Below are 13,367 nucleotides of genomic sequence, written 5' to 3' on the forward strand. Positions count from 1 at the left end.
AAGTATCTAAGTAATCATTTTACCTTTATAATCATCACCTTTATAAAGCAAATACTGCCTCACTGTATGGATCACTCCATACAGAGAATAATGTTAAAAAATCTAGCCGCATTGACATTATGAAAGAAAACAATGCCTTATTGCCATATAATGTAATAAATTGATAAATAAATAAATAATAATAAATGTATATGGACTGATTCCATATGTGCAAATTCTTTCTGTTGCATTTGACCCATCCATTCGTTCACATGGTAGCGTGTACACTCAGAGCAGTAGGCTGCTACTTGTGTAGCATCAGGGGAGCAATTTGGGGGTTCAGGTGATTGCCCAAGTCACCTCAGCAATGGACATGGAGGGAACCTGAGCCTTTTAGACCTATTTCTTCTCAGTTGGCTAGTCTGTTTCCCTCGTCTATCCCTCATTCTCTTGCTCTTTTCATTCATTCGTCCTTGTTCTTCCCTTGTGCAGCCGAGTTGGTGCCCAGTAAATGGGGTCTGGTAATGGACAGGTTGCTGGTTCTGTCCACAAAGTTCTCAGACATTCTCACCACAGTTCAAGAATTTCTCTGGAGGCTTATGGAGCTTCACATTCTCAAGATGGTGGCCTTCTTCTCTATATGGGTTGCACTTCAAGAGGTAAGGGCAGGGGGAATGAGGGTTTTATGCATATTTTTGGATTTTGGACATTTGGACCACTGTATCCAATAATACAGCCATATTAAGTACGGCTTTTTATACCTATGAGATGAATGAGCTGCACATATTTGTTATTTGTCATAATGTCATCGTTCATATTTGTGCATACATTAAATCTTGTCCTCTTTCTGGGTTTGTCTCTAGCCATCTGTGATGAATCTGGTCTTGGTGATATTGTGGTCTCTGGCGATGCCCTATGGTCGATTCAGGCCCATGGCATCTTGTCTGTCTACAGTCTGGGTGTGTGTCATCATTGTGTGCAAGATGCTGTACCAGCTCAGTGTTGTCAACCCTGATGAGTACTCCCGTAACTGTACCATGGTAAGACACTTACACATTCAGTATCTGCTGCATTAACGCAGGCCTGATACAATGTTCATTTTGTTATTAATATCAACCTTCAGTGCTGAAGATGAAGGTGAAAAGAAAGACTAGGATAACAAACCACAACATCACCAACTAGGTTGTAGCAATGTATAGTTGTTGGCTATTCAGTTGGGTATTTAGTTATTTTTACCGTATTTTATATATTGTATTATATAGTGTAATATACAGTTTGATGATATACACAAATCATAGACCACCTTAGTAGGTATATCTGTTGACATGCTCATCAGCACAAATATTTAATAAGCCAATCACATGGCAGCAACTACTTGCATTTAGGGATGTAAACACAATCTGATGAAGTCGTGCATCAGAATGGAGAAGAAAGATCATTTAAATGACTTTGAACGTGTCATGGGTGTTGGTTCCAGACAAACTCGTCTGGGTATCTGCTTATCTGCTGGGGTTTTTACGCGCAACCATCTCTAGGGTTTTCATAGAATTGTCTGAAAAAGAGAAAACCACCAGTGAGCAGCAGTTTTCCAGGCAAAAATGCATTATTATTGCCAGATATCAGAGGAGAATGTCCAGACTGATTTGAGATGACAGAGAGGCAGCAGTAACTAGACTGAGCACTTGTTACAACTGAGGTATGCAGAATAGAATCTTTGAATGGACAACACGTCAGATCTTGAAGCAGAGTGCCACTCTTATCAGTTAAGAACAAGAAAATGAGGCTACATTTTTCAAGGTCTCACCAAAATTGGACAACAGAAGACTGGAAGATTGTTGCCAATGAGCTCTTTGTACTCAAATAACACAGTTGCAGAAGTTGGTTAGCTTATTTCAGCGGTATACAGCAAACATTTGTATCTCATAACTCTTTTTTCTGCAGTCGCACAACCAGATTGCATTAATCTCCTCCATAAATTACAAGGCAACAGATCTAGACATTAGCAGTCTCCTATGCTATGGAACAGTAATGGGAACAATAAATATCTGTTCAACTTACTGATTTCTAAATTTCCTCTTACCTTTACAGCCTCTAGCAAATGCAACCAACTTGTCGCCTGAGGAAATTATGAATTCAACTCTGTATAAGGAGCCAGTGGATCCAGCCAAATGGTTTGGCATCAGGAAAGATGCCACAGCACTGGGATACAGCAAGGTATAGTCAGTTCACAATTCCTAGTTGATGCCAAAATGCAGCTGTTCTAAAGAGAGATTATAGAAGTTGCCTTAGCTCTGTAGCTTGGCCATTCTTTAAAAATGATTTAAAGTAGTTTTCACATGACAGTGGATCACATCAAGGGTATAAAACTAAGCTGCAAAGCTTGAGACTTACGCAATCAGATTAAATGAAATTGCTGAGCATAATATTTAATAATACATTTGCAAAACTGATCCAGTAAATTGCTTTGGCTCCATATAATTAGGGACAATTAATCCATTATTTAATTCATGTCCTGGATGCTTTTTTGCAGAACCATTTAATGGTGCTGATGTTGTTGGTGTTTGAGGCAACAGTGTATCGTCACCAGGCTCACCATTACCGTCAGCTCCAGCGATCCCCTCCCTCCGTCCCTGCTCTCTTTCCCGACGCCACGAGGGACACTTTAGACCAGGGCCTCATACCCTGCTTCAAGTACCTGCTCAACTACACCTTCTACAAGTTTGGATTAGAGGTAGCTGAAAGAGATCCCATCCTTGCATGAACGTCCAAAGCCAGAAATAAAGTTAAAAAAAAAAAAATAATAATAATAAAACATTTAACAAGAGATCTTTAACAAGAACAGTTTTCGATTTAAAATGTCTTTTGTTATTCAAATGTGATATCATCTAGTAGACATTCCAGAACATCAGTGTTTTGACTGCACTTAATCCTTTCCCATTTGTGTTCATTTTTCATTTTAAAAAAACCTTTTCTGTTTTAAAAAAGATTTGCTTCCTGATGACTGTGAATGTGATCGGCCAACGGATGAATTTTTTAGTTATAATCCATGGCTGTTGGTTGGTCGCAGTCTTGGTGAGGCGGCGGCGGGCAGCTATTGCCAGGATTTGGCCCAGATATTGTCTCTTCCTGTCCATCTTCATGATCTACCAGTATGTTCTTTGTGTTGGCATACCACCAAGTCTCTGCATAGGTGAGTTCTGATAAAAAGTTCAAATGCATGGAGAGCACTTGTAACCCACCGGGGAATGCTACTTAGGATAAGTAGAAGAACATGTTCCTTCTTGTCAATCCATTTATTGCTGCTTATCCTGATTTGGGTCACAATAGCAGCAGATTAAGAGAGGTAGTCCAGATTTCCGTCTCCCTTGTTTTTCCTCTGGAATCCCAAAGCATTTCCTGGCCATATGACGCATATACACATTCCAGATTGTTCTGGGTAGCCCTTGTGTTTCCTACAACGGCCTCACTACAGCTGTTGCTAAATAAATGAGCTTGTGTTGTCACCTTTGAAAACAACACTGCACCTACAGCATATCAGAACCAAATTACTCGACTTGGATACCAAGTTCTCACAATGACCACATAAATAAGCCTGTATTTTTACATATTTATATATTATAAATATTTAAAAAACTAGACCAGAGCAAGCTGATAGGTTCCCCTAGGCTTTGGGTTCTGTAAACCAGTAACAATTTGAACTGTTACTGATGAGGTATACATAAAATGTGATTGAACTGATTTGTAATTTACCTTAATTCACAACGAATGAAGACTAGTAAAAATCCAGTCACATCGTACTTTTGCTTTGTAAAAATAGGAGCAGCGTGTCACAATGTCACAATGTAGATGTTTTATTGGACGGTATAGTATTGACAAATGTCCAACCCAATACAGGCATGGTGTGTACAGAGTAGCAGAAACACCTCACCATGTCCTGTCCACTTATCTATTCTTTGTAGACTTAAGGATTAGACATATTTGAAAAAGCTGAGTAGTCTGCAGTGGTCATGGTGCCAGTCTGTAAATGATTAACCCATTTCTACCTGTCTACTTAACCCTTTCTGTATATCTGTGTGTCTCTCGTACTGTAGACTACCCGTGGCGTTGGAACACTCCATTGCTGATGAACTCATCTCTCATTAAATGGATCTATCTGCCTGACTTCCACACAATACCAAACTCAAAAAACCTTATAGGTCAGTTTTTGTGTGTACATGTCTGTGTCTTTGTATATATATACACGCTGTGTCACTAAATGACATTCATTCATTCATTCATTCATTGATATATTCAGTCATCTATATATTCATTTATGCATTCATTTATATTTTTAGAAAAAATAGCTCTAGCCTTATTACTGGGTATGGGTACCCTTCTGCTTCTGCTCTGACTGTTGTCTTAATATCATCTGCATAGTATACGGTCATTATAACAGTGTGTATTTCCATTTTGCCAGTTTGACTCAATGATACTTTGGTACTTTCAGTAAAACCCAGTTACATCAGATTAAAACTTTCAAGTGACAGGATTCTTCCTGTGTTGTAATATACCTATATAAGACATAAGAAAACATGTTTCAGAAACGTGTTACGCAGATATGTGTAAATCAGCTTAACCAATCCCTTCTGTTTAATTATCAGGACCTTCTGAAACTTCAGCACAGTTATTAATTCCCTAGTTATTCCAGTGTCTGATGAGTTTAATTCATCATTCTGTCTCATGACCAATGTGGATACTATGAGACAAAAACAAATATTCCCTGGTCATATCAGCGATGATGATGATGATCGTGATGGTGCATTGTGTTGTTGCGTGTCCACAGCGGACTTTGTGCTGTTGATGTGCGTGTCCCAGCAGTGGAGGGTGTTTGAGTGTGAACAAGTGGAGGAGTGGATGGTTCTGGCGGGAGAGAATAGAGATGAACCTGATCCAATGGAAGGCCGACTGTTTAATCCTGTATCTAACTTTATCAACTGCAGGTAAGCGCAGCAACTGTCAGCTAGCCACTGACAAAACTGCTTCCTGGCCTTTGTAGTCTTTCTGTTTTTTTTTTTCTGAGGTGTGGACTAAGCTATAAGCTTTATAAGCTCTGACAAAAACAGAAAAATATGTGAATTCTCTAGACTTAAAATACACTATTTGTGAAACCAGAGAATAGAAGAGAAGCAAACAATAGAGAATGTTGTAATATTTTTGATGAGAACTGAAAATACAGGATTATTTACATGAAGTATGATACTCATCAAGAAACTCAATTTGAATGTCTTAGTGATCCTAGATAAACTGTGTACTCAGTGTCATATTGTATTGCTGTACTTGTGGTGTTATGTTCAGATCTAGATATAAAATTGAAACAGAAGCGATTGTACCTCACAGTTTGTCTCACTCTCCCTTCTCACGTCTCTAGCAACGCTTTTGTTGTTTAAATCTAGACATGAGTTATCTAATTCTTGTTATTCTCTCTGTCCTTTTCCAGGACTTACCTGGATATGGCTAAAGTTATGGTGTTTCGTTACTTCTTCTGGTTCGTCCTGTCAGTGGTCTTCGTCACAGGAGCCACTAGGATCTCTGTGTTTGGACTGGGATACTTGCTTGCCTGTTTCTTTTTTCTGTTGTTTGGAACCCAGCTATTGGTCAAACCATCCAAGATCCGCCTCACCTTGTGGGACTGTCTCATCATCTATACCGTGGCAGTCATTATATCTAAAAATCTGTTATCAGTGAGTATAGAGCTCATCATCTGGACCTAGCTTGATCCTTTTGTACCTTTGTGGTTCTTCTGCTTTCTGCATTCACAATCAGTAAAAGTTGTTGTTAAAAATGCATTTTACATACTGTATGGTGATAGCTACCGAGAACTAGAGCAACCTGGGATGCAATGGAATGCAGTATTGGCACTTTTTCATATGGCCTTTCCATATCACGTTGTCTGAGTCATTCAGACTAACCCTAAATAAATAGCATTACCCAGAGAACAGGGCATTACCATTCACGTCTGCCATTTATTCCTCCGTTGGTGCCTACTGCCTAGTCTCAGTAATAGAAGTATCTGGGCAAAATGAGAACATAAACACAGACAGATAAGACAGCCAAAGACTCAACAGAGCTTTGAACCTTCAACACACCACTCATCAAATCTGGCGTAGGTAGCCTGAGGGATACTTGCACAAACAGTACAGCATGGTGCAGAGCTGCTTTGTTTCTGTGATACACTTAAAATAGAGAATGCTCCAAGGGGTTTTTCTGGGAATTCAAAGAACTTCCCACCCTTATAATTTCATTGGACACACTAATACACACAGGCTAATGTACAAAGTCAATTATTCTTTACTTATACTTTTACTAACAAACATGGCTGTCTCTCTAAAAATCAGTTTATGTTGTGAACATTAGTAATATCTTCTAATAGATTTCATTCACAGTAGAAATTCAGGATATGATTCTTAATAATTAACCTTATACACACCAACATGTGTATAAGGTGAGTCCTGGCACATTTGAACTTCCTCTTCAAGCACTGGTTCTTCCATCTTAGATACTGGGAGGTAATGGATTCTAGTGTTCTTTGTAATATGGGCAAGCACAACAAAAGGCTCAGTGCGTTAGGTACGTAAGCACACCTGCTGTTTTGGTTAATGTATCTGTAATTTAATTTAATTTTAATTTTTAATAATTATTCCATCATTGCCGTGTATTTGCTGAGGGCAGACTGACATTGTATCAGAAACAGATATGATTGTGATCGTTCCTATCAAAAAACCAACAGCTGACTTTGTGCTTCCTCTTTTGAATTAACCTCCCTCCTGTTTGCTCCTCTATTCCTGCTATGTGCTTCGTAAGTGAGCACACACTGATGTTGCTTATAATCTCTCATTGAAGACTGATTACATATAAACAGTAACAATACAACCATTCAAAGCTGGTAGAATATCTGTGAATTGTCAATTTACCTTGACTTCTTGTATTTTCTCTCTCTCTCTCTCTCTCTTTCTTTGTGTTGCAGATCCTAGCATGTGTGTTTGTGTTTGAGATGCAGAAAGGCTTCTGCTGGGTAATTCAACTCTTCAGCTTGGTTTGCACAGTCAAAGGATACTATGATCGTAAGTGCCAGTTATAATATAGATAATATATTAATAATAATAATGCCATTGTTAATTATTTGGATTAGCTTGAGCTTTGCTGTGTCTGCATGGGTTCTCTCCGGCCATACTCCGGCTTTCTCCCACTGTCCAAAGACATGCTCGTAAGGTTCATTGGTGATTCTAAATTGGCTGTAGGTGTGCATGTGAGTGTAAATGGTTGTCTGTGTGCTGAGTGAGTGATGTTACTTTACCTCCTGACATAAGCAGTGTCATACGTTTATGCTCTGCTGATTTACTTTTTTGATTGCTATTTTTTTTCTAACAGCGAAAGCTGTGAGTGACAAAACATGCAGCCTCCCAGTAGAAGAGGCCGGGATCATCTGGGACAGTATCTGTTTTCTCTGCCTGTTGCTGCAGAGGAGGGTCTTCCTCAGTTTTTACTTCCTGCATGTGACAGCAGAGCTGCAGGCGTCTGCCAAACAGGCCTCCAGGTACACCACCCACAGATGTTTAGATGACTGACAGCTTAGTCAGGTCAGGTTGGCCCACAGTGGCAGTGTGCTCGGTCGCAGCAGCTCAGGACTAACCCTCTATCGAACATGTAATTTCGTTGTATAATGACAAATAAAGCACTTTACTTTACTTAACCTTCAATATTTACAATAGGATGTAGTATATGAGCTTATTCTGTCACTCTGGGGATGTTTAATATTTCAGGATAAGTAAAGAAAAGATTTTTGCCATAGTCATATCAGGTACATGGTGAAAATTAATTGAAAATGCTCTTAACATTTCAAAAATAACATAGTGGCCCCTTTGATAGAGATGTGTTAGTAGATATCAGTAGATCAGTCACCTATAATTAAACTGACACACTTCCTGTGATTTTTGAATGTAATGACACCTGGTTCTTTGTTCCAGAGGGTTTGAGCTGTTCCGAGCCAGTATCGTGAAAAACATTAAGTTCCACCAACAAGCCGAGAAGAAATCTCTGTCACAACTTAAGAGATCGTAAGTGTTCATCGTACAGCAAGTGTGATGGAAGCCTTTGTTTGGACTGATCTTTGCCCATTTGTAGTAAAACTGTGTAGCTCAATGTAGCAATGTTGTATAACAAGTGGTATACATTTGAAATTCTCCTCTGTATTTCACATTTTAAATTAACTAAAAATCCTTGATGGTGCCATTTATTATGCACAAGATTGTTACGTAATGCACAAGCAAACTTGAAGTCATTAGGACTCTTTGTGCGGCTTCCTGGCTCTTTAGATTTTTTTACTTTTCAAGTAGTAAAAGTAGTAGTAGTAAAAGTAGTATATTGTCAGTAGGAGTGTGGACACTTTATACAATTATAAAACATTTGTACCCGTTCTCCTCCTTATTAATCTTGTCCTCTTCTGTCAGGATGCAGAGAATTCGCTCCAAGCAGCAGAAGTACAGAGATGGATACAAAACAAGTGAAAGTCCCAACAAAAGCCAGACTGCTGGTAGGACGGATAATACTCATTTACTGGTCAATATAACTGCAGTCAGAAACCAACACTGTAAACACTGTACACACTGAATTCCAACTGTGGAGATCATCTTTTGTCAGGTTTCATCTGTTTGTGTGTCTTCTTTGTTGAGCCATTGAGATGTAAAATGGTGATATCTGTCCTTTGGTCTATTTACAGCTTTAATTAATCTGTTTATCACAATTAATAAACAGAATAATAGTATAATAATATAATATACATGAGCTCATAAAATAACTAATGTATTTTCTTTGTGCCCATTCTTCCTCTTTCTTTTTTCATTGGTTCCTTCTCTACTGTCTTTGTTATTCCATCAACTATAGGATATCCTGGTAATGTAACATCATCCGCTATATCTTGTATTCTTGTTTGTATCACCATCAGATTTTACATGTGCGCTTTAGTCAGATGTAGGTATCTATGACAGATGGATGTTTATCATGTTCCTCCTGCTGTTCTCTTCTCTCTCTTTTCTGTCTCTACTTGGCCGGCCCCAAACAGATGGTTCCCTCCATATGAGCTGGGCTGTACTCAAGGATTCTTCTTGTTAATTGGGAGTTTTTCCTTTGCCACATCTTAGTGCTTGCTCTGGGGATTACAGGATCTAGGTCCTGTAAAGCGTCTTGAAACAAAATGTCATTGGCGCTATATAAACAATATTGAATTGAATTGAAATTGAATATCCCAGTTCAATTTCACTGAATCTGTGACCTTTACTCTTGTACAATCCACTGTCTAGATTTTTATGACCATTGATACTAAAATATGCTGCACAGCACTTCTTCTAAACCTTTTTTTTGTTTCCTTCCAGAAACCCAGAAAGAGAAGAAGAGATCCAAAAAGAAGAAGTGGTACCAGCCATGGTTGGACCATGCTACAGGTATGACACACTGTTATGACATATCACTGACATATCACCAGTGTATTGGTTGATTGATTATTGATTGGTTGGTTGGTTGGTTGGTTGGTTGATTGAGATCACCTCTCACATGTCCACACTGAGCTGATGGAATGTTGCCTTCCATCCAATCTGACATCACCAAGTCAGATTCTTTGATGGAATGTGATGTCATCAGAGAAGGTGACATCACAGAGTCAGATTCTTTGATGTCATCAAAGAGCAATGGTCATCAAAGCCTGCCTTTGATCTGTAGAATGTTGCAGAGAGTTTAAATAGGGCTCAACTCCTGACAGCCATAACTTAGTTTTTGATCGGTACCTACCACAAGACACACAGCGAACCAACACGGTTATTTCATATTCCACAAAGCGACAGCCAGAGAATCGAACAGTAAACACTACTCGATTTCAAATGGAGACTACAGCTACAAACCCTAACCTCAACAAGGTTCACAGAGGTAAATATAAAGTCATCCTGCGTGACTTTAAACACCTAGTCTTCATTCCAACGAAGTCTGCCACGACGTCTGCAGAGGAAAGCCAGGAGATGTCTCAGCCAACGAACTCCAGGAAAATCAGCTTGGGTTTGATTACGACAAACACACAGGCAACCAAACCTGCATCCCTTGCCACAGACATGCCTGCTGGCTCTCCAGAAGTGGCTGCTGTATCTTCAGATATGCCTGCCACTTCTCCAGAAGTGCCTGCCGCATCTTCAGAAGTGCCTGCTGCATCTTCAGAGGTGCCTGTTGTGTCTCCAGATATGGCTGCTGCATCTCCAGAGGTGCGTGCCGCATCTCCAGAAATGCCTGCTGCAGCTACTGCTGTACATGGTGCATCTCCAGAGATTCCTGTAGCAGGTCCCAATGGACCTCCGGCAACCTCTGAAGGGCATGCTGGAAAAACCCCTGTTTGGGCTGCCATGAGGCATTTGATAGTAGGGGTGTGCCAAAATATCGATACTACGATATATCGTGTTATTTCGTCTTGCGGCACGTTATCGATACACTGACGCCAAATATCGATATTTAAACAATAAACATACAGCGGTTCTAAACAAATTCTCTCACAAAAACCTGCTACAATTTTGACACTACTTCAAGCCACCACATGATGGCGCTTAGCATGAATAAAAATGGGTGCTGCGGCCAAGGACGCTGAACATGTAAGCAGCCAATAAAACAAAGAAGAAGAAGTTAGCCGAAGAAGAAGAAAATGGCGGAAGGCGGTGGAGAAAAACTTGTGTATTTACCTCCGCTGTCAGCGGCACGGTGTGGGAGGATCCCCTCAGCGGGACCGCTCCCCGGCGTCGGCCGGCCCCCGCCGGGCGCATTTCCTCCGTGGCGGTGTGCCGCAACCGGCTCTGGGCCGGACCGGCGCGACTGCCGACCGGCAGCGGACTGTCCTCAGTGCGCTCTGACCGCGTCGCGCCGCTCATTTGTTGTTAATGTTCTGTATGCATACCATGTTATGGTAACTGTACGTTTTCAATAAATGAACCTAGTATTTTATAGGTTCAAATAGACACAAATCTTGTTTTTATTCATTCTACTGGTAGTTCGTTTTGCTCAAATAGAAATTGAGGCATGCCTCAATTCTAATTCATGCTTCTAATGCGAGGAGAAGAGTCCAACAATCTCCGTCATCAGACATCTGTGTGTCCCAGTGACCAGTGTACCGAACGTGTTTTTTCTACTGCAGGTGGCATAATCAGCTCTCAGAGGAGCTGTTTTCAGTTATCATAATGCACTGAAATGTACATTTTTTTTGTGAATTTCTGTTAATAAATTCAGAATTTCTTCAGACACAGATATCGTGATGTATTGTGGATGAAATTTCTTGCAATATATCGATTATCGCAGAATCGCTGTATCGTGATATTATCGTTATCGTGGACAAAATATTGTGATAGTATCGTATCGCAAGGTACCTGGTGATACCCAGCCCTATTTGATAGGGCCATATAGGATGGACACAAGACCTAAAGTCCAACTTCCCACATGGATGGACACGAGACATCAAGACCAACCTTCCACACGGTCAAACCGGATGGACACGAGAACCTAAAGTTCAACCAGGACCGAAACGGATTGATCACACAGTAGTGTGTACAGTTGGAGCAGTGGGCTGCGGCCTCTAAGGACTGCTCCCGGGGAGCAATTGGGGGTTAGATGCTTGCTCAGGGCACCTCAGCCATGGACACGGCGGGAGGCCAACCTGGGACCCCTCGGTCCCAAGCTGCGCCTCTAACCACTACTGCACAGCTCCCCTGAGACAACACCTAAAGTGGAGCCTACTGCTACGCTCAAATGTGCAGCTCCAAAAGTGCCTGCCACAGCTACCTGTGTACTTGGGGCAGCTCCAAAAATTCCTGTCACTGCTCTCAATGTACCAGCTGCACCAAACTCTGCCTTGTTTGTGAGTGTAGGACAAGCAACATGCGAACTGGTGGACATTAACCCTCGTTTCTTTCCCCACATTCTCACCCGGCAGAGCTCGATTAATAGTTACCAACTTACTTAATTAGCCAATTTACCTTGTGATCCTCCTTTAACTTGCTTATGCTGAAAGCAGCTTTGTTGATGGTAAGCAAAGCTTGCACTGCACTGTGATGTTGCGACCTTCTTGACCAAGTTTGTAGGTAAAATGTTCTCTAAATTGCATTTATGTCCTCATCCAGCTCGTTTTTCCCATCCTCTGCCATTTCATTCGGTTGTGTGTGGAAAGTCCTCTCACGCATTGACTTTACACATAATGCCACCTGCATCCGCACAGTGCAACCTGTGCGTAGTGCCGTAAAGTAATCCCTAAGTAATCGATTTTGTTTTTAGAAAGTAACTGTATTCAGAATACAGCATATTAAACTAACTGTAACAGAATACAGTTACTCGTATTTTGTATTTTAAATACGTAACGCCGTTACATGTAATCCGTTACACACCAACCCTGGTTACGACTACAACTTTAGTTATTTATTCAGTAAGGTTAAACAGTAAAACATTATTAGTGTATTATTAGTTACAATAAAGTAACTTATTAAGTTTTTAACTTAATATTGTTTCACTCTTTGTCAGGCTCCAACCATATCTTCATTTTCATACACAAATATTGAAACACATATATACTGATCTTTCCAGTGATTTGCTACTTTGACACAGTGACACAGAAAAACTTGTAATATTTTTTTTCTGCTCACAGTGCTCCACTCAGGAGAGTACTACCTGTTTGAATCGGACATGGAGGATGAAGAGGAACTGCAGACTGAAGAACAGAAGCCTCAGAAACAGACTGCGTGTCAGGTCAGACACACAACTGATTCCCACTCTGTGTTTAGTTAATGACTAATATCGTAACAATCACTGTGGAAAACTTGTCATATGTTAAATGTGTTGCTCATCTTAACTTTTTCTCCTAGTTGGCGTACCACGCATGGGTGACCAGTGTGAAAACAGCTCTTAGAGAACGGCAGAGACACCAGAGGCAGCTTAAAAGGACTCAGAGAAAGGAGGCAGAGACTCAAGAAAGAGTGGATTCACAGCAGAAGGCTGTCTCCGCAGAAGGTGATATATCCTTACATCCAGGAAAACAGGCAGGAAAACTCTTAAGCATTTAGCAGCAAAGGAGCCTAATACTGAAGAGCTAAGTGCACAGACATTATACTGCCTCATCATATTTTCAGCATATTTTGAAAGTTTAAATTTAAAAAAAAGTTTAAAAAAGTCATTGTAATATCCGAACTAAGATTTTTAGCAGAACACATGGCACTCGCAGTAGGCATGTGTTTGGCATCTACTGATGTCCTTGCAGAGATGGCATTAGCATGCCAAAGTATAACAGAAATCAGTCTGCGTTGGCTTTAAAGTTCCCCTCTTAATAATAACATGAGCCATGA

General features: G+C 40.4%; 1 protein-coding gene across 2 annotated transcripts in view; it reads left to right on the forward strand.

Moving 5' to 3' along the window:
• Positions 1-13,367, forward strand: part of piezo1 (piezo type mechanosensitive ion channel component 1 (Er blood group)) — a 65,204-nt gene that overhangs the window by 34,785 nt on the left and 17,052 nt on the right. For both annotated transcript variants that reach the window (XM_084561922.1, XM_084561923.1), the window contains exons 18-32: positions 472-638; positions 843-1,019; positions 2,068-2,193; positions 2,510-2,710; positions 2,965-3,169; positions 4,071-4,175; positions 4,802-4,958; positions 5,456-5,699; positions 6,983-7,079; positions 7,387-7,552; positions 7,983-8,072; positions 8,466-8,548; positions 9,387-9,455; positions 12,674-12,774; positions 12,891-13,035. In XM_084561922.1, coding sequence (XP_084418048.1) covers positions 472-638; positions 843-1,019; positions 2,068-2,193; positions 2,510-2,710; positions 2,965-3,169; positions 4,071-4,175; positions 4,802-4,958; positions 5,456-5,699; positions 6,983-7,079; positions 7,387-7,552; positions 7,983-8,072; positions 8,466-8,548; positions 9,387-9,455; positions 12,674-12,774; positions 12,891-13,035 — 2,133 coding nt within the window. The remainder of the gene's footprint in view (positions 1-471; positions 639-842; positions 1,020-2,067; positions 2,194-2,509; positions 2,711-2,964; positions 3,170-4,070; positions 4,176-4,801; positions 4,959-5,455; positions 5,700-6,982; positions 7,080-7,386; positions 7,553-7,982; positions 8,073-8,465; positions 8,549-9,386; positions 9,456-12,673; positions 12,775-12,890; positions 13,036-13,367) is intronic.

Source organism: Chelon labrosus (assembly GCF_963514085.1).
Source record: "Chelon labrosus genome assembly, chromosome: 15".
Taxonomy (NCBI): domain Eukaryota; kingdom Metazoa; phylum Chordata; class Actinopteri; order Mugiliformes; family Mugilidae; genus Chelon; species Chelon labrosus.